Below are 22,362 nucleotides of genomic sequence, written 5' to 3'. Positions count from 1 at the left end.
AAGAGCGTCTTCACTTAAAAGCTCCTAGTGTTTACAAGCAGCGCGATATGATGTCATCCCTTTTAAATGGCCCAGAGGAAAAATATCCCCTTTGCAGCAAATCTTGTTTTATGACATTAGTCATATCCTTTAATTATTCTGGTGCCCTCAGTGCTAAATGAGCAATTACTTCAGAATGTTGTTGCATTTAGCAGGATTGCGCTGTCAGTTTGTCAAACGTTCAGAGGCTTTTCATATTTTTCAGAGCCATGATTCACACTGACTCCATCCTTGATTTTTCTGTAATGCAACAGACCACACAAGCCCCCTTTTTCTTACATATCAGATTATATGAGATAATTGTAAAGAAGAACATACCATACTGCTGCTCTTTAAGACTCTCCTGAAAGCTCACAGAAAGGTAGTGCAGGGTGAGCAGAGGGATTACAGCTCAGTGACTTCAGATTTTTCCCTGCTGCTGCTGATTGCCAGTATTGTCTGGAAAGCATCCTGCGGGAAGCGTGCAACTCATGGATATTACACACAGACTTATTACCCTTGACAGAAGAAATGAGATGAAAAGACAGAAATAATAGCGAAAGAGCTGCTACCTCAGGGTGGAATAACACACAGCCTACAGGGAGGCTGGTTTCCCTCTGATTGGAGAAGATTGCATAATTCTAGTTGTGCCCTTGTTGTACGTCGGTCACCCGTCACAAGTCCCCCGCCCGTGAGTGTGTGTGTGTGTAAGTGCATAGTCTATTGTGTGTTTATAGTAGTAAGTGTATAGTATGTGATTTTGTTGTGTTTTTTGCATGACTTATTCACATCTCCTTTTCGGTTCCTGTGTGTTGCTTTTTCCAGGTTGCCTGCAATGATTCAAATTCATACTGAGGCCTCAGACTGACATCTCCATCTCCTTTTTACTCTTTTAAAAAAAACTTCCTCTCAGCATTAGCTAACTAATGGCAACTACTAACGTCTGCATCACGTCTTAATGCTGAAGCAAAACAATCACTTTGGTATGTTAGAATTAAAGACCCAATCCATGATTAAAATGTAAACAAAAGAATAGGACCACAACTATAGGGCTAACTAATAATTATTTTTATAATCAATTAATTTCTTGATTATTTTTTTTCAATTAATCCGTTTGTATTTTGGTTAAAAAATGTCCAACACAATTTCCTAAAGGCAAGGTGATGTTTTCTAATTGCTTGTTTTTTCTGTCCAAGACATTCAGTTTAGTACCATGAAAAGCTGCAAATCTTCATAACAAAGAAGTTGAGAGCAATTAATGTTTGTCATTTTTTTCTAGATAAAATTACTTATATGATTAATCCATTATCAAAATACTTCCCAATCAATGTTCTGTTGGCTGACAAATCGATTAATCAGTTTGATGTTTCAGCTCTACCACTAGTAATCAAACTAGAACTCTGAATGACTGACCTGTTAATGCAAAAGCACCTTTAAAAAAAGGAAGTAGTGCATCTCTAGGAATTGATTTTACAAATTAAATATATACTCCTTCAGAGGTACTTACCTGGAAGAGAACAGCTCTCTAATTAAAGTGATGCCATCAGAGACTAGGCTCCATATTAAAGACAGAATGGACTGAATCAGACTGTTCACTTTCTGATATATTGGCCTCTATTGTACTTACCTCAAGGACTGTCAATGACGAGGTGTTACTTTAATCAAGAGAATCTAATCTAAAACAAGATTGTGCGCTCCATACACACGTAAGTGGAACAGTAACACAGTGGAGGGCAGTAGGATGACAAAAAAACTAGATTGCGTAAGCCTCAGTGACTAAAGTGTCCTTGAACAAGATAGTGAGCTCTTAGCAGCTTTGAGAGGCATCGTTCTGTATCTGAGCCTGACCTCTGACCTTCACCAAGGATCAATAAAGTATCAAGTTTTTTTTTGCATTGATTATAATTCTCTATGTAAAACAGGAACAAAAGTGGTTTGATTTGATCACAGAGAGCTCTCCTCACTGAATACAAAAATAACCTCTAAACCCGCAGTCAGAATGTATTTCCTTTGGCGGTTTACTCATACTTGTGTAAGAACACATCAGGAGGCTTGTATGTTTCTTTCAGAGCGATACATGATGATGATGCTCAGCTTTTTCAGCTTTCTGCACTGGATGACAGCAAGAAGATTTTCAGCAGACTGTATCCTGAATGTGGTTGCCCAGCAATCGGAAATATTCAGTTTGGATTTAGCTGAACACATTGTTCTCTCTACAGAGCGCATCCCACTTCAACTACACTTGAAGTGCCAGACATTAGGATTGTTTAATTACTAATAATGATTTGTGTGCCTTCTATTGTGTGTATGCGCTCTGTGCTTTGTGTGCAACATGGCGTGTTATTAACGTGTTTGCGGTTACTGACAGCATATTAGCATTTGTTTGTGTGAATGTGTTTGTGGCTCATCCTGTGTTCACATGACATCTCCCACTGCCAGTTTCCTAATATAAGTCGACATTTGCATGTGTACATGTATTTTCTCATAGGCCTAGTGGTTGCACAGTCCTACTTTATACCCCTGTGGCTGGCACAGGACTAACCCATTAAAGACTTGCGGCTACCTCAGACCATGCTGTGGTCACCTGAGAACCCAGACCGTGACCGTACCTCTGGAGATTTACAGTCTAGCCGTGCATACCATTTTCCTTCTAAAAAAACACACGTTTCATATTCACACCTCTATTCCAACAACGGTGAAGATGATTAAGAATGAATAAAACAGCCATTTGAAGCAGGAAAGGCATTCTAACACATCTTAACACACGTCACTGCTGTTTCCCGCTTTCCGTCTCGCTCTGTCTCTCTCTATGATCACTCGCTCAGCATACATATGGTAGCCATCTGGCCTGGCAGAACAGAGCCAGAGACTAGAGTGAGCCTACTGTGATCCATGTACAGTAACAACACGATTAACCCTTTAGAGCCATAATGGTGCACTGAATACATCTTTATCGTATGCTTTCTGCTATCACGTTAAGTGTTTTTTGCATCCTGCTGTCTGTATTTGTATTACAACCTCACCCTTTCTCCTTTTTTTCTCCTTCTGTCACTCTGCCTGCTTGTTGTTACAAATCAAATACTACATATCTGAGTCACATCTCATTCATCTAAGTACCGCTTTAGTGCGCTTCCTTCTACAGTGCTGCGTTTGCCAATTTACAATTTTCCCAATCAGAGCTCAACTCTGCTGTGTTTGTATCTTATCTCTGTGTGTGAAACCTAAAGCCAGAGTCCCTGCAGAGTTGCAGTGTGTTTAGGGACTTCTCCGCATGTCCCTCCAAAATAGATTTAAGTGCAGGGTAGGAGCCACATCAAAATCAACGTTCCTGCCCCACTGCTCTACTCAACCCTGAGACAAGTTAGAGTGGTGCCAAACTACAGTAGTCTAACAGACAGATCCATAGATTATTTTAAAAAATGACTGTAAATATAATAAAGATCTTTATATTATCATAGCAGTAGCGCCACTGCAACATGTGAAAGTTCTACTAAAATGGCGTGTTATTGTACGACTCATTATGCAGGATTAATTATATTTATTTTTATGCATCCTCAATGAAATATATTTTAAACCATGAATATAGTTTCTGTCAAATGATAGTAGGTGTTTAGAGAGTGAAGACTGTGGGACTGAGACATATTAAGAAATGTTTTCCTGGTTGTTTCCCTCTGCCTGATCACATGACACACTGATGATGTTTGAAACCTGCTGTGAAAGCTCTCACTGTAGACTTAAATAGCTCTAGAGGCACAAGAGACATCACAACACAGCTTACAATTTTAACAATTTTAAGTCTTGTGAACGTTTTAAAGTTTGAATGGGGTCTGTAGTCTGAGCAGTTTCAGCATTAACCTCAATGCATTGTGATTTATTTTTAAGTGTAAGTGTAAAAGATGGAAGACTGTCAGAAAGAAGTTCATTTTGAATTTGTGTTTGCATTTGTTCTGTTGTTTTTTTGTGTTTCTAGCAGTGGTTGTGTAAATATGTGTTGGACCATGCACTGCATCTTTTTTGTGTGGCTGCCTATTACAGAATAAGACTAAGATTCATTCAGTAACACCCTAATGGGAACTCCTGTATTTATAACTTCTTCTCCAGTGACAGCATGTTGCCTAGAGCATCTTTCAACCACTTCTCCTCTCCTCTTTGACACTGAATAGTTGCCATATGGCAATCATTTCTCACCATTATGCATCCTTATCTCATGCAGTTTAACATGAAAACCTGGGAACATTACATTTCCAGGGAGATTTCTGGTGCAGTGACAATCAGGAAGAAGACACTGACAAGAGTTTTTATCACGCAAGCACACACAGACAGAAAGAGCGGCTACAAACGCTGGCTGGCTGGCTGGCATGTAAGAGCTCCATCAGTTCTTCCCTGAGGGTAGACAGTGCCTTGCATTAGGACGCAGAGAGCCAGTGAGTCACCTTGCCTCAGTCCATTCTGAGAGCATTCAGCACTTCACTGTCAGTTGGTCCTGCTCTCTCTGTTATTCCCCAGCACCAAGGTTAAGGAGCTGGACAGTTAAAAGCTCAAGTGTAACAGTAAGGTGTTATATCAGGTGTTTTTTTTTGCAGTGCTTTTATTCAATCATAGGCCTTTTTCACTCCAGACATTTTGACTTTTCATTGGAAAAGCACAGGTATCACTAAGTAATGGTAAATGGGCTTTATTTATATGGTGCCTTTCTAGTCCTCCGACCATTCATAGCGCTTACAATACATGTCACATCCACCCATTCACACACACATCCATGCACTGATGGCAGAGGTCATGCAAGGTGCTAACATGCCCTTCAGGAGGAGTTTCTAATCATTCACACACAGACTCACACACCCGTGGCACAGCCTTCAGTAGCAATTCAGCATTCAGTATCTCACCCAAGGTCACTTCGTCATTGTGGACTGGAAAGGCTGGGGATTGAACCACTGACCTGATTAGTGGGTAACCTGCTCTACCTCCTGAGCCATAGTCACCCCAATCACATTAACAGTCATTCCTTTCTATTCAAATGTGCCATTTAAGACATGTCAGTATTTTATTCATGTGCTTTTCTTACTGTGACATCTATTGCTCCTCCTTTCACTTTGAGCTATATTTTGTGTATGAAGTGTGCTACATCATATACATAAAGTTGTTCATTATTATAATGATCATTTATATTAAAGATCATGTTTTGATGGTATTATTTATCACACTCTTTAATGATAGTGATTTTCATCATCGATAAAGCTGTTGTAAAGTGACCAGGTAATTGACCATAACATTTTGAAATGACCACATACAATACAGTATGGGGCTTTGATTTTCATTTCATTTCACTTTCATTTAGACCATGATATTTTTAGCCACTGTAGCAGCATGGCTCTATGGATAACTTCAGTCTGTCAGCTGGTTTGTCAGTCCTCCACATTCATTTGCCAGACGGTTGAATTTTTAGTTTTTGCCTCAGTTTTTCTTCAGCCTCCTCTTTAAGTTTATTTGTGAATGTTATGTTTAAACAAGAATTATGAACGTGTAAACAGTAAACACCAAGCAAACCTGTAAGACTTTCAGACTCCTTCAGAACCACTGTGATGGAGATCTTTATGAATTATGCAATTTATAAATACTTGTCTTGCAATTGGTTAAAAGTAAATCTTTGACATACACTTGCCTTGGTATTTTTTTGGAAAGTGGAGGGAGGAAAGATTCCCCAACTACATTTTGCGTTACTGTTTGGCACCAAACCTGCCTTCTTTAATTCTCTGTTTAGTCTCTTTCCAGCAAGTATTAGGTCCAAGGTCTGCTCATGAAGCTCAAATACTGTACATGCTGGTAACGCTATATGATGCTGTGAAGGGAAGGACCTCCAATGGGTAATCAAATCCAGCCAAATAAACAAATATATTAAAAAAACATACAGAAGACGATGATAGGTCGAGGGTAAAATTGAAAGAGACTGCCTTTATGAATGTACAAATCAAGCAACAGGTCTTTCCACCCAAAGCCAATTATGAAAATGATCACTTCTGCAGCTCAATATTCTAGCAAATCGCACCTGGGTGCCTGTACTCTGTGCACATCAAATGAGGCGTTGTGAACCCCATGGTCACACTTTGAGTGAGCTATTTACTCTGGTATATAATTGTTTGAGAAGAAAGTACAGGGAGGAAGGTGCCAGGGTATCCCTCCTGCTGCTTTAAACGGTTTAAGATGGATTTCCTGGAGCTTTGTTCAATTGCTTGCCAAAGAGGGCACATTGTGAACTATAAAAGCAATAACAATTTCTTGCAAAAACAGAAAGAATGTTTCTTTCCTTCATAATTGATCTTGTTGGATGTCTGAGGGCATTGGCTGAAAACAGTAGCTGTTCAGGACACCTGACACTGGCGTAGCAGATGGCGGTGTCTCCTGCTCTTTGTTCCAGAGTCATGCAGGTTGTCAGTAGCTATCTGGACTAACACGACCAAAGATGTGAATGAGATGGTGCCATGGCTCCTGCTCTGTAAGCAACTGCTCTGTAGGTTTATAAGCTAAATAACTGTGACTTATTGCCAAAAAATCTATTTCCAGATAGTTTTTCCACATAGTTTATAATTACTTGTGTGGTGGTGAAAAAGCAGGGTGTAATCAGAAGCATGCCTTTTAAAATGAGCACATTTGAAACACTGCAAATTTAGTTGTTGGATTTTCAAAGAAATATCATAGATATGGAAACATCTTCTCTATCGCTACATGTCCTTAACTATTGACTCATTTGGGAGGGGGGCTGAAAAATATCACTTTTAAAGGAATTGTCTTCCCAGACCAAATGAATGAAGAATTTCATCTTTGCCAATAGCGGCATGTGCATAAATAGGTAGCATATCATGAGAGAGAAGCCATTAAGACCAAAGCTACTTTTTTGCAGTGATTAGGGGCAGAGCAGAGAGTCAATGCTGTAAGCCATTTCATAAGCTGACACCCTGCAAACAGTAAGAAGGGCACATCATGAAGCTACACAAGAATATGAAACTGTCAGCAGAGAGCAGTCTGATTCGTCACCATCAGAGCGATGAAGAGTAACTAACACACAGACGAGTGAATAATGAAAACACATTTGAAATTTTACACATTATTGTCAACAGGGGAATTCTCTGACAGGTGCAAGTAGGATGCATAATTACAAGCTTGTATGGCCTCGGCTGTTTTCTCAATCAGATTCTGACGCTCCATGTACGGCTTTTTAATATTTTAATGTGTTGAATATTTTCATTCTTTTTTATTAATATGACAAAGACAAAGATAATGAGATATTACTGACAGTGAAGCAGGGACTGCTTGTCTTTTATTCCTAATGCGACTCTCTTATGACTATGAACATAATTCTAATTCTCTCTGTCTCTCTCTCTCTCTCTCTCTTTCTCTTTCTCTCTTTCTCTCTCTCTCTCTCTCTCTCTCTCTCTCTCTCTCTCTCTCTCTCTCTCTCATATCTCTCTCTCTCTCACAGGTGTGCTCAGCCTACCTGAGGGTCTGACTCTTCACAGGGACCAGCAGCAGCAGCAACAGCAGCGAGCAGGGAAGAGCGGAGAGGGAAACGCCTACAGTCAGTCTGAGCTGCGTTCCGTTGAGCAGTGCTTACTGGCCACACGAGTGGGCAGCATCTCTGAACTCAGTGAGTCGCATGTGTGTGGGTGTGATGGGGAAAGTCTGTACAGAGAAGTGAAGGACTATCACTGACACCTCTGCCAAGTCAGTATGCCCTTGAGCAAGGCAGTTAACCACCCACCTGGTTTAATGGAGCTGCAGAGTGATCCCCAGTGTTTAATGATGACATTAAAGCTATTCGAGACAGTAGTGAGCTTCCAACTTTGTGGCAACTGTTTGATGAAGCCTCTTTCCTGTTTCAACATGACGATGCACAGGCAAAAATCCAGAGAGTAATTGTTTCCTGGGTTTGGTGTGGAAGAGCATGAATAGCCTGCACAGAGCTCTGACCTCAACTCCATCCAACAAGTTTTTGAATGAACTGGAACACTGACTGTGAGCCAGGCCACATTACCCAGTATCAGTGGTCTTGCTAATACTCTTGAGGCTGAATGGGAGAAAGTCCCTGCAGCCAGGCTCCTAAAATCTTGTGGAAATCCTCTCCAGCAAAGTGAAAACATGTTAATGGCCATAACTTAAGAATGAGATATTTAATAATCAAATATGAGTGTTATGTAACAGTGTCCAACTTACATTTTGACTATGTATTGTATGTGACTGTGTGAGTGTGAGGTGAAGTAAGATGTTGGTGGTGCGACAAACCTTTTAAACACTATTTAAATCAACTGATACAAAACTACCCTAAGGTCAGAGTGACCAAACATTCAGTGGTAGAAAGTGCTATGTAAGTCTTTTATAAAACCACAATCAAGGGTATTTTCATTGCAGGTTTTATTGATGGTGTGCAGCTCTGGAGAGTTTTAAGTCTCCTTCACATTTGAGTAACTTGCAGATATGATGATAATGTGATGCTTATTACCACACAAGTATTGCTGCTGCTGTTTCAGTAAATCACTGTATCATAATCCTGCTGTGTGTGTGTGTGTGTGTGTGTGTGTGTGTGTGTGTGTGTGTGTGTGTGTGTGTGTGTGTGTGTGTGTGTGTTATTAAATGAATGTGATTCAGTGGGAGTTGCAATTCTACAGCACTCCATTCATTAACAAATGATTTCAGCTTGATGTTAGTTTGACAAGCCCTCCAAATGTTAATTGAATGTCTGTCTCACAATGTGAGACAGACATTCCTACTGAAAACATTTATGCATTATGAAGTCATTTACATAGGCTTTAGGAGTCTGTTTTATATCATAATTATAATACAAATAATAATATTTTTTCTGCATCATTTGACAAATGACATACAGGGGGTGAGCCAGATGCTCATTGGTAGTGAGTCTTAGTTACGTGCAACTCTACAGAACTCATTCCAGAAAACACATTTGAATGCTGCAGTGTCAAAAAAGCAAATTCAGTCACTTAAGGACAGATTATCTCCTAGTGTGTGTGTGACAGTATTTTTGACAAAGAAAAAAAAGAAAGACATTCTTAAACCAAGTAATGGCGAAATGAATGGGTCGTAAAAGGTCTATTTCTGTTGCCATGGCATCAGCATGTCAAGACAAGGCTTTGTAAAATATTGTCTGTATATCAAGTGTAAACAGTGATCATCAGAATAAACACAGAGCCAATTCTCCTCACTGTATGTTTTCTCAGAGCCAACATGAGAAGGGTGGGGTGCAAAGCAGGGCGAATTGCAGGTCCTCTGTCCATGTTGTATTGATGAGGTCAAGCAAGTATTCGTTCTGTTATGTTGACAGTGCAAACACGCTCTGAGACAACAGAGCGGCTGATGAATAATAGCAGAGCGTGGTCCGGTGGTAATTTTATCAGCTCAGAAGAACAATTCCGTAAATAACTATAAGATTTGCAAACAGACACACACACGCAAGCTGAAAAAAAGAAGAAGAAGAATTGGTAAAAGGCAGAAAAGCTGGAAATGATTGCACTGCATCAGACTGTCACAAACTGTTTTTGAAAAAGAGCAGAATTGGGAACAAGATATAACAGAATAAAATATGTGAATGTTAGGGAATAAAGACAGATGAGAGTTTGATTTTCTAAAATACACTTCATCTAATATAAAATTACACTGTCTGCTCAAGCACAGTTAAATTTGCATCCTACGTAGGGACAGTCTTTTTCACTGGCATTTAAACTCAATTTGAGAGGTTTGCCACTTGTGTTTTCTCATGTTCTCTCTGCCAAAATGCCAAATTAACATATTTGAAATGTCCCAAAAATATTGCAGTTATTAGGAATGTTGGCGTCTCATCATCCTGCTTCAGTGTTGTCTGTGTAACTTAGTATGTTACTGAACTCGGTCAGTCTATTCTTAGAAGCGCTGATGGCTTGAAGATACAAAATACACTTAATGCAGGCTTTCTCCATTCATAAATCTATACAGCGGGAAAATATCACCATCACAAAGTGAAACAAGGTCAAATAGCAGTGACCTCAGAGTGCTGAACAATACCTCTGCTTCAGGCTGCACATCCACTATCAGCACACACTGAGACACCCTCCTTAACTAATTTTTGACAACTTGAGACTTATTCATTTTTCTGGTGGAGAGTGAATTAATGGACACCACTCTCTTGTCCTTCCATTAAATATAAAGCTACAGCAAGGAGACGGTTAGTTTAGTTTAGCATAAAGAAAGTAGGGGAAACCACTAGTCTGGTTCTGTCCAAAGGTCCACCTAACAGCACCTCTAAAGTTCATACATTTATTTCATTTGTACTACTGTAACACCAAAATGTAAATGTTTTTGTTTGTTCATTTTTTGGCTGTGACTGGAGCTCCCACTGGTTGCTAAGACTCAGAAAAGACACTGTACAGGGCTGAGAAATAGTGCCCTTGTAAAAAAAAACAACTCGTCCTTTAAATGCCTTGGTTTTTGTATGGATTAATTTATGTATAATATAATATATAACATACATATTAATGAGCTTTAGAAGTGCTGGTAGGTGGATATTGTATCCTTAGACAGAGCAAAGCTAGCTGTTTCTCCTTGTTTCCATTCTTTATGCTAAGCTAAGTTAGCCATCTACTGGCTCTAACTTCATATTGACAGTACAAACATTAGTTATCAGTCTTCTCAGCTAACTCTTGATAGGAAAGAGATTAAGTATATTTCCCAAAACGCTGAACTTTAATCTGCAAGGTATCTTGGGTAGACCAACCTGATGGAGGACTGTGAAGGTTAATTTTTGATTGATGATTTTGTGAGGCTGTTTTTTCATTCCAGAAGAATGAACACTTCTCGGTCTCCCATAAAACAGAGTGAAGTTCTGATCCAATAGGTTCTGAGAATTCAAGTTGTCAAATTTTCTGATTCAGACAGTCTATCAGAGGTTACCTTAAATCTTGGCAGCTTAAAGGATTACTTGAAAATTTGGGGAAATAGTCGTATTTCCTTGTTTACAAGCCAGAAGGCTTTTGTTGGGGGGGGGGGGGGGTAGAATTGGTAGAATCCAATCACCATTTTTATCTTTTTCCATTGACAGCATGGAGCAGCAGTGCTGTCACTGCTGTTTGTAGTCATATCCTGCTATCTGCACTGGTTTGGTATATGTACTATTCAGTGTGGTAGCTGTGCAAACAGAGTTGCTGGGATAGAGTGCAGCTGTTTGGATGACAGAGACAGAGTCATTTCAGTTGTCTACATCATGGCTATTTAGGAACATTTTGATTTATGAAACAATTTTGATATACAGAACATGGACAGATTTGTTTGTATATAAAATGTAATACATTTATGAGACGAGACGTTCCCTATTTAATCAAGCTTTTCTGTATCAGATTACCTCTGGTTTAACTCTGTTACACTTTTGTATTTGGTCTACGAGTTTGAACACTGGGTACTTACAACTGTATTATAGAGTTGAATTCTTTGTCACATTCATTTTGACCTTTTAACTAAATTTTATTACCTGCAACTTTATATGGCACTAAAATAACAATGCCTGTATTAATAATTCATGTTAAGGGATATACTTTCCCAATGGATACGCTATTAGTTATTAAAACTGATTGAAAACCACTCATGAATATCATTATTCACTACTGGACATGTAGCATGAATCAATTTAAAATTCTAAAAGCACATTTCCTACAGCAAGGAGTATGATTTGGAGTCAATTTTCTTTCTCCTTTTGTCTCATTCGATGCTTTCATTATTTGCTGTATTTACAGGTCTTGTATGATGTGCTGTTTTCCTCAAAGTGTTTCAGAGTATTAACAGGAGACACTGCTGCTCAGAAGACACTGCTAATAGCCATCAGTATTCTCAGTAATACGTCTCAAAGATAATTTTGTCATGGCAGCAGTAAGAGTGTGTAGATGTTTTTTTGTATATCTACTGTATACTTAAGACAGTGCTAACTTTTAATACCACAAAATGACCATGTGGCTGATGAAAGCAGCAGAATCTAATAGGAAATTGAACAGTTTAACAATGTTAGTACCTACTGGTAGAACGTGTCAACTTAATGTTCTGCACTGTGAATTGAATAAACTCAAAGGTGGGATGATTTCATAATAGCTAAAATTGAGTCTGAGGTTTATAAAAGATTAAGTTACAAGGCTTTCATGTGACAAATATGCATTATGCCGTCAGTAATGGGACAAAACAAACTGGATTAGTACAAATGTTCATAAGATATATGAATATTTTGTTCTGTTTTAACAATAATGCCCATTTATTTAACAGTTTACTTCATTCTTCTTGTGCCAACTAACCTGTCCTGATTCTTGAGTGGCAGTGAGACCCTGGTGGTTGCTGCAGGGATGCTGTGTGCTTGTTCCTTTCACAGATTGTAATATATGACTCTTACTTGTAAGCCCTTATGACGTGAAGTCATAGCTTACTGAAATTACAGATGAGTAATGATGAGGAAAAACCTAGTTAGATACTTGAATGACATAAAAATTATATTTTTTTCTCTCTTTCTTAGTGAGTCTTTTCATGTCAGATTTAGATTGCAGAGCTCCATAAATATTTGTTTGTGCCCTTCATGTTATCTGATATGTGAGGTAGCTGGTGGCTAAAAGTACTGGCTGTTTTCAAATGGGCCAATCTATTAGCAGAAAGAATAGCTTAGCATCTTGTTGAGTCAGGATGGCTGCAGGCGACCATTAAACATAATCACAGCAGCATAGCAGCAAATAATGTAATTGAAACACAGAAATTGTGATGATGGCAGCAGTGCAGCTTTAGGACCCCTTCATCAATACACAAAGGAACACTGGTTATTGTGCACCTATTTACCTGTAAAGGCCTGAATCAGAAATTAGTTAATTTCCACATTTCTAAAGAATATCCTTTCTGTTTCACCACAAACATCAAATAGGCTTTATACTCTTTGAAATAATGAATTATGTAGGTAATGCATCACATATTACTGACCTTAAAAGTGCCAACTCTCATAAAAATCCCTCGTAAATCAAACCAGTGTGATTATACTCTGGAAAACTGGCATATTTGTTTGATTTTGCATTTCTAAGGGGATTGTAAAGCTTTGAAAACAAAGAAAGCCTTCCCCTACTGCTAAAAGGTAATCACTGAGACACCTGAGGAGCAGGAACTGCTGTGTGAGGCTTCCAACTCTCCTCTTCTTGTTAGCATAAAGAATTAATTACCCAGGATGAGGTATTGATTAAAGGCTTGAATCTTATAATGAAAAGGCTATTGACGTTTTAGCTTATTAAAGTGCTGTACCACTGTCTGGTACAGCACTTTGTCTTCCTCCTTTTGGTCAAAACAAGGATTTCTCGGAGCTCTGTGCTGTTATTTGGTCACTGGAAACAATGATTCAACCCTTTTTCAGCCGTTATTTTTCCGTACACCTGCTGAAGTAGCAGCAATAATCTCACTTTATGTGTTAAGCTGCTGGTACTTCACTGCTGTTGCACTCTTTCAGTGTTGCTCCACAGGCTTAGAAATAATCTTCCTCCTCAGCCCGGCGACGGCCTGCCTGCCTGCCTCCTCAGCCAGCAGAGGAAATGTCACAGGCCAGCATTACTAAGACATGAGAACTGGCTGTCGCTGACCACCTCAGCTCCACTTACCAAGCTTAAGAGGGCACTGTTACAAGCTTATCTGTATTCCCGTTAGTACAATTAAAAGACAGATGAGGGAGCGGGAGCAGATAGCAACAGAAAGAAACTGCAAGGGCTTAACTTAAAGTTTGTACAAGACGTGGTCATTCCCATCATCATATTTCCTGCTTATTGCATCATGAGGTAATGTTCAGAGTATTTCTCTATCAGCACAGCACTACTTATCCCAAAGGACAGCTGAGAGATTGACTGTTTCACTGCATGAATGCTCTTCCTTCATTCAGACGTTCTTTTCATACTCGCCTCTCACATTGTTGAGGCTAAATGGAATCTTGGCAAGCGCCAAATAGTGCAATTTTGATGCTAAACAAACCCTTTGTCCATGGGAATGACTGTTTGTTCCTGCTCTCTATTGTCTAGGCACACATACAGCATAGTTCATTCAGACCAGGGAACCAAGTGCCATCATGCTCTATTACTTGTTTTTTCCCCCCGTTTTTTTTCTTTTAGCCTTGAATGGGATAAAATTGACATGAACAAAATGATAAAGACGTGCTTCTTTTTTTTTTGTAAATCAACCCTGCTTCAGAATTTCATTACATTTTCTCATAGTGTAGTGGGTCTAGGCAGGAAGGAGAAGCGACAGAAATCTGACAGCATTCAGTGAAATGGGATTTGAGTCCTTGCTGTAAAAATAGAAGGCTGGTTTTTCAAGTAAGAATACTCTGCCACTCAATAACCAAGGCCACAATCACAATTTAAAAAAAAGAGTAGTAGTAGGTATGAAAGAAATGTCCAATTTATTGTAAAAATTACAAAAAAACAACATATCTTTATCTTTTTGTTGAACTGAATTTGCTGTACTAAAAGGCTATTTGACTTGTTCCTTACGTATAACAAAAAAGGCAGACCATTCTTTTTCAAAGAACTGTTTACTTTCTTTTGAACCTTCCTCGAGAATATTCAAATTTTTATTTGCAGAGTCTTCTCAAGCTTTGATTTTTCAAGCCCAACTGGATGACCTTAAAGTACTGACAAATTATGCAAAGGAAATAGCTTGGAGTAGCTAATGTTTATCCATAAATATTCATTCTTCACACAGTGCAGTCCTGAGTGTACTTATTCTCCGGCTCTCCCCTCTGTGAGCTGCACCGAAAGGACTGGTATGAACCCTGTCTTTTTTCCTGACTGTGGAAAAAACTCTCTATTTCCCCTGACAGAGTGAGCTCTAAGGGGGCTGGAAGGAATGAGAATGATTCCCTGGCGTCTTTTTAAAGGCTGCATGCTCAAAATATTCCTGTCTTTTCTCGCTCATCCCTGAATATGCCAACACATTAAATATTTTCTTGCTACTCGTGTTACTTTTGTGCCTCCCTTTATGGTCTATGTGTGTGTTTGTGTGTGTGTGTGTGTAGGTGACCTGGTGTCCCGGGCCATGCACAACCTACAGCCACTGTACATGAAGAACCACAACAATGGGACACCGATCCACCAGAAGAACACTGTGATTCAGTGGGCGCCTGAGGCGATCTACACGCTGTGTTACTTCATGCACTGCCCTCAGATGGAGTGGGAGAACCCCAATGTTGAGCCCTCCAAAGTTACCTTACAAACAGAGAGGTGAGAAGCAAACACATTTATGGGCTAGCAGAGAGGAGCATGGGATTGTTCCTCAACACTAAACCTGAGTGAGTCTGTACTTTATTCTTCTGTGCCATAGACCTCAATTTTTGTCTGATCCGATCACAAGTGGACAGCTCTAAGTACAAGTGTGAATGCTCCTGTACTTAGAGTTGCTGAAGTGAAATGGTTGCTGAGTCTTACTCTCCTTAACACCACATTTAGTCTTTGCAAATGATAAAAATGTTTTATTGTTATTGTTTTATGCTTATGTGTGTATGGAGCAAGGAAGTGAGATCTGATCACAAGTGGTCACTTGAAACGCATGTAGAGAGGCATTCTGATGTGTCTCTACATGCTAGGTGTGAACTGATGTATTTGGAGCTGTCCATTTGTGTTCATATCACCCAAGATGCATGTTAATGCCAGGTGTGAGCTGGGCCACAGGCAACAGAAACATGGTGAGGGGAATACACTGTGCAGTTATATTAATGAGTCTTCACTTGCTGGTTTTCATCAAGAAAAGAAAGTAGTAAGTTGCTTTATTCGGATTTCAACATGTAAGACCACCCTCCATGTTTCAGCAGTGAAGAATATAAAATAGCATGTTGCTGAACAGTAGAGGATTTATAAAAAAACACATTGTGCAGCGCAGGGCAAAGTCATAGAAGAGTCTAGTATTGATTTATCCATCAGACCCCTGCTCCTCATTTTGTACCATGTGGGACAAAAAAATATTTCACCTTTAATGTTCACCAGGACAATAATAAAAGGAATATATAAGACTATGCGACAAAGTGGAAACACCCTTCAGTTAACCTCAATTTACACTCCTGCATCTGCCCTCCTTTTCACTTCAGCATAGCACTTTATAGACACAATCCACCGGTAATGCACCTTCTGCAGGGAACTGTGCAGATCACTCTGCTGTAATTGTACACCTCTGCGGACTGTTCTTTTAATATATTCCTGGCAGTCTGCACACCCCCAAAATGGCACACCAGATGTTTTCCTCTGTACAGTTGTATATGTCAATTGTCAAATTATGTGCTGGTAGAATGAGCCCTTTGGTTGACCTGAGGAGTAACAGGAAGGGGCTGTTGGAGCTGGCATGCAGAGACTTGTGCCTAGTCAGTATTGATAATTACTGTTAATGACGTAGTGGTGCGTTCTCAGCCGGCAGTTGTGGAGCTGTGTTGGTGACTTATGTGAAAATGACATAATGATTAGGCAATGTTTCCATGGTGTTAACTCCCTCGATCCTTCGTTCTGTAGTTTTTGGACTCCTCGTCGTTTTCCCACAATTTAGCCTGTATGTCATCAGAGCACAGGAAAGCACAAAACACTCCTCACGATTTTTGCAGTTTCTGCTGAGTTTATGAGCTATTACTTTTTTTTTTTTACTCATCGTATTCCACTGTTTCATTTATACCTTGAGCTGTTCAGTATTTCCTACAGTTTGGTGGAAACCCTTGTCAGCCTGCAGCAGAGGTGGGATTCAGGGCTGACAGTTGAGTATGAGCAGTTCTCCTCTGGGGCTTCAGACTTTATTGCCTGCAGTGGAGCAAGTTATCAGCTAATGTGTGTCCCAGGTGTCCAACTGACATCTGTTTTAGCTCTGATCAACATTAGAAACAAAAATCATATTTGCGTGTGTTTATTTTAGTCGTACTTAAGCACATTGAGAGATTCCAAAATTAGGGAAAGACCTGAGACTGCAACAAGAATGCCTCCACTTCATTGCAGTTCTAGAAAGAGCTCTGCATGGAAAAAGCAAGACCTTGAACTGCTTGTGAACTTGTGTTTCCGTTGGGCTCGTGAGGGAATGCATTGCCATTTTACGTTGCTTGCCTCTTGATTAGGTGTTGTGTGCTGCTTTAATTATGTGTGTGGAACCAGTAACGTCACGTGCATGTAGGTCAGGCTCTTTTGAAGTGAGTAAAAACAGGGTTTTTTTCAGCTCAAACTACTATTAAAAGATCCTCCCATCAAGTCCAAGAAGCATTGGTGAGCAAGTAATTAACAATGACTGACATATATGGGCTGAGCGCACGTCAAGGACAGTCCAGGCGTTAAGACATCCTTTGTGGAGTGATGTATTGAACGGTAAATCTCAGAGGACAGACAACACTGCATAGATATGACAGCTCATACAAAACACATGATCAATGATTAGCTAATTTCTTCAGCTGAATTCAAATGTTTGATCTCAAAGATAGTATTTTTTGTCTTGCAAACCCGCGCAAATCATCATCAGACTCAGCAATTCTATGATATGAATGTTGAAAAAGATGCATACTATAACAAATAATGAAATTGTCATATATATCACTCATACACTAGTCAAATCAATAGTAATGCTTTCTATAAAATCTAAATACATAATTTGTTTTCCGTATTCATATTAACATGTCTAACAATACATTAAAATGTCCAACTTCACAATGATTTGTAATCAATCCATCCATTTTGCATGAATTAAGTGATTGATATTATGTTGTATCCACAAGGGATGGAGTGTGTTTTGCATAATGTGTTTATGACAGTTCTTCTTTTGCTCAAGTGAACAAAGTGTGTATTTATATCATAACATGCTGTCAGAACAATAAAGAAGGTCAAAATATAATATCATCATGCATATGTATCCTCATGCATATGGATCCCATGTGCCTGCAGTAAACACTGATGCAGGATGAGAAGAGGAGGGAGGTAGGCAGGAAGTAAGAAAAGGAAGTTCAGTGGTTCCTTCATGCTGATGGTTGTTGTATTTATATCCAAGAACGTGTTTGGGCTCTGTGGTAGTTCTCCACTTAGAGATTTTTTCTGCATAAGTGTGTGGTTCTGTTTCCTCTGTACAAGTACAGTTACATTTTGAATGTCTGCCACGCTCCCTCAGGCTTTTGGGTTTGAGAACTGGTGTCTGGATCAATCAGATGATGGTTGTTTCCTGTGTCAACAGTATGTCTGCAAAATACTGACCAATACACCTTTTCTCCAACCAGATGCTGAGCTATCATAAATAATGTATGTTGGCATGCTATAATCATACACTCCATCTACAGTATATTTTTGTTTACACCATTCAAAATAGATTACAAGCAGAGCAATTGCAGTACTTGACCTTTTAAAGAATTGTGGTGATGCTTGTAAGACCATGTGATTGTTTACAACAGCTTAATGTATTTTAGTAATGCATCACCTATGTGTTGCAATGCATTATTTTATTTTTTTATAGTGTATTTATGCAGTGTTATCAGGTGAGACTATAAAAGCATCAGCATACTATTATAGTATTGCTCTGTCAAGGTTTACGTCTGGAATGATGGTGAATAGATTAGACTGAATGTCTGAATTTGATTCATTTTTATTGCTATGATCTATGCTTTATTATCTATGGTATGATCTTGCTCAGTTTAGATTTTCTCACATTAAAGTACCTCTCTGTGACATACCAGTTTTGGGTCTTTGATTTGATCTTCTAGATGGAGTTCATCCTGTTCTCAAACATCTACTTTACTGGGCAAAATCTCAAAAATAACATATGCAAATTCTGTCTTAGGTGAATTTTCTTTGCTGTGCCTGGGTACACGAAGTACTGAATATGACTGTAGTTCAGTATGTGTGTGCATGTGTTCCTCTGCTGGTGAGAACATATGACTCTATCTCCCCCTACAGGCCGTTTATGGTTCTGCCGCCTCTGATGGAGTGGGTGCGTGTGTCTGTTGCCCACACTGAACACAGACGCAGCTTCTCTGTGGACAGTGATGATGTTCGGCAGGCTGCCAGACTACTGCTGCCTGGAGTGGACTGCGAGCCCCGCCAACTCCGGTACGACTGTAAGCCTGTAGGCTTGATAGTGTGCACCCAAGCACTTCATCTACACACCATAAACACTGCAGGCACACATGCTAACTCACATGCAAACACACACCTCAGTGATTCAGCAAATAATTATATTTTTCATACACCTATCTTCACTGCAAAAAAAATAAAAAATCAAGCTTGTCAGGTGTTGAGGGAAAATATGGCGCATTGTAAATAGTCAAAATAGTCATCTTGGACTATGAATCACTTTGTGTGCTTTGCCCTTCAGAACGGATGACTGCTTCTGTGCCTCGAGGAAACTGGATGCTGCCTCTACTGAGGCAAAGTTCCTCCAGGACCTGGGCTTCCGTATGCTCAGTTGTGGACGCACAGACCTAGTGAAGCAGGCTGTCAACCTGCTGGGTCCGGATGGTATCAACAGCATGAGTGAGCAGGTCAGAAACACAGTCAACACATTAAATAATGCATATGAAAGCACATTTACACTCCAATGCAGATACAAATACACAGCTTGTGGAAGACAGGATTTTGTTTGCTTGGTAAACTGTGGCTCCTTCACCTTTAAACGCTGTGCAGACTTGTAAGCAGGAAGGCAGTCAAACATATTAAAACCTATTCTGATATATTTTCTGCAGCAGCTTTTCTGCCTAGGAGCTCTGTATTATGACTACTAGCTCAATACAGTTGAATACTAAATACCACTAAAAGTGTAACTCAAACACGTTTCCATGGGAATATCAACATTTAGTTTGGGCTGATCTAAGCAGAAACTTGCAAATACAGAGTCTAGTATTGTATGTATATCAGACAAATAGTGTTAGAGTGTTATGAAACTGAAGGTACCTGCTAGTGAAACGGTCAAGGATGCAAAGTTTAGAGGAGACCAAGAGCTCAGCCTTGTTTTGTGCTACTTTATTGTAATCTATTTTTGTTATGCTATATGGCGCTATAATAAAATGAGATGTGAAATGTGTCTCTTTAACGTCTTAAATGATCTGGTTGTTCTCTGTACCTGTGCTTGTGAAGGGGATGACCCCGCTGATGTACGCTTGTGTCCGTGGAGACGAGGCCATGGTGCAGATGCTGCTGGATGCGGGAGCTGATATTAACAGCGAGGTTAGTGATGGTGAAGTTTCTACTGCTATTCTGGTTTTGACATTGGGTAGTTCAAAGCCAAATGAAGAAAGTTAAAATCTTAAGTGCCAGAATGGAGTCCACATTGCCCTTATCAGAAAAAAAGAAATATCTTTTAATTTTTTTTCCATCTGCTGTTTATGAAATTATATTTTAGTGGGATACGTCAGCAATATATACATCAAGATACATGACAGAAGAAAAACCTATTCAGGTGTTTGACATTTTGCATTCAGTATTTACAGTCTTGAAAGTCTACATGAAAGGTCTTAAAAAGATGTAACAATGTATACAAATAATGATATAACTATTTGTGTGGTACTGAATAGGAGAAATCCAAATGTGTTGTCCCTCATCTTCCCATCTTCGTCCTCTATTTGTGCCATGCTGCTAAATGTATAAGAGCAGAGGATCATGAAGCACTGACTGTTCTGCCACCTTAGCAGTGCACAAACAGATTGAAATGAGCTACTTTGTAGTTATATGTGCAGTGAAACTCAATTGCATTTCAATATTTAGAGCATTTTAAAAAAATAAAAGAAAATGTGATAGCAAACCTCTCACAGTATCTGCAGAGAATGGAGATGGTATCCTTTGACTCTGTGCAGACATTAGAGAAGATGCTCAGTTAAGGCCTCATGATCCTGCTCTTTGTTAGTCACCTCAGCAACATGTCATATCAGCCATTGTGTCAGAGTTGATTTGCAGTCCGCTGCATTCATTACCCCTGGCCAAAACACAAAGCACTTTCGACTGAAATATTGAGACCCACTTTCAGATGAGCTTTTTAAAGGCATCTTTCAATTTGGCTTGAAATTTGAATGAAAGACAAGTTTTGTTTTTTTCACAGGCTCGGTAGCTTTCAAAAATACTGATGTTCCATAAATTCACTCAAAGTAAGAATCATTTTATCCACATGTGTCTCTTCTGCCTCAAATATATTTTTTTCTAAAGTAGCCTGAGGAAAAATATGTGCCTTTGTGCTTTGTTCATGTGACTGTGTCTCATGTATGTCACTCTTTTATTTGGCTCATAGTTATTCAGTACGGTTTCCCAGACCAGAGAATTGAACCTTAGAGAGGTCAGTCAGGTCAGAGCCCCTGTCAAAGAAAGCACAGAGGACGATGGAAAGATCAGAGTGAAACCATTAGGACGAGGCCTAACTAGACCGATCAATCCATCGTGTTCATTAGAAGGCAAACTCAGTGACAGGATGTCCTCTGCAGCCCCAGGGTTCCTAGTTAATTACTCTTGTTTCTCCTGTAGAGCTTCCTGTCTCCCCTCTCCTCCCTGCGGCTGCTTGTCTTGTGTTCCATAGGCCATGTAGTAGTTTTAATGGCTTCGTATCTCTCTCCCTCACCTCCCTCTCACATTTGTCCCCCCCCCTCCTACCTACCCAACCTACATGTGTCCCTTCCCCAGGTGCCAAACTCAGTACACAAGCACCCCTCAGTCTTTCCCGAAACCCGGCAGGCGACGCCCCTCACTTTCGCTGTGTTACACGGACATGTGCCTGTGGTGCAGGTAGTGACATCCTTTCTCACCTGTGATTCTCTCATGACCTCTCGTTGTGCTTCAGCTCATGGTTGGTCATCATTGTCATTTTTGTCATCAATGTTTCTTGGTGGTGACAATGATAACGGATTTCCAGTACAAGTTTTCTCTTGTCTCTCTATGTCACTTGCATTTCTCAGAATGATTGAGATCATATCTGTGTCATGTAGAATTCAATCTGTGTATTTAAAGACAGGGAATTCATCCAGGCAATCTTAAGGTCTGAACAGCTGTGGTGAACATGGCTTCCTCCTGTCAATTTGGTTTTGTGAGCAAATGGATCAGACTCCATTTAGCGAGTGCAAAGTACAAAAACAGCAGCCTAATTGTTATCGAACTCATTTAACTAATTCCGTTTGTCCTCTAAATGATCTGCCCATTGGATTTTAAATCATTAAATTCTAATGGAAAAGCAATTTGACCTCTGAACACATCAGAAACAAGAAAGAACGCAGTTAAAATATTCCACTCAGAGTAAAATCATAAAGTGAATCGCTGTTAAATATGTAATTTTGTCATTTAACAGTTCCCAAGCTATTACTTTTAATTCCAAGTCACTTTTCAACTTGTAAATGTG

At 39.5% G+C, this 22,362-nt stretch overlaps 1 protein-coding gene across 1 annotated transcript in view; it reads left to right on the top strand.

The window, feature by feature from the left end:
- Positions 1–22,362, top strand: part of btbd11b (BTB (POZ) domain containing 11b) — a 70,036-nt gene that overhangs the window by 40,864 nt on the left and 6,810 nt on the right. Inside the window, exons 2-7 of the mRNA XM_062420587.1 lie at positions 7,496–7,660; positions 15,068–15,272; positions 18,948–19,100; positions 19,366–19,531; positions 20,124–20,213; positions 21,654–21,755. Of these exons, the coding sequence (XP_062276571.1) occupies positions 7,496–7,660; positions 15,068–15,272; positions 18,948–19,100; positions 19,366–19,531; positions 20,124–20,213; positions 21,654–21,755 (881 nt within the window). The remainder of the gene's footprint in view (positions 1–7,495; positions 7,661–15,067; positions 15,273–18,947; positions 19,101–19,365; positions 19,532–20,123; positions 20,214–21,653; positions 21,756–22,362) is intronic.

The sequence above is a fragment of the Scomber scombrus genome, chromosome 6 (genome assembly GCF_963691925.1).
Source record: "Scomber scombrus chromosome 6, fScoSco1.1, whole genome shotgun sequence".
Classification (NCBI taxonomy): domain Eukaryota; kingdom Metazoa; phylum Chordata; class Actinopteri; order Scombriformes; family Scombridae; genus Scomber; species Scomber scombrus.
Note: the sequence above shows the minus strand (reverse complement) of the source record. Positions and strands in the feature narration are given on the sequence as shown.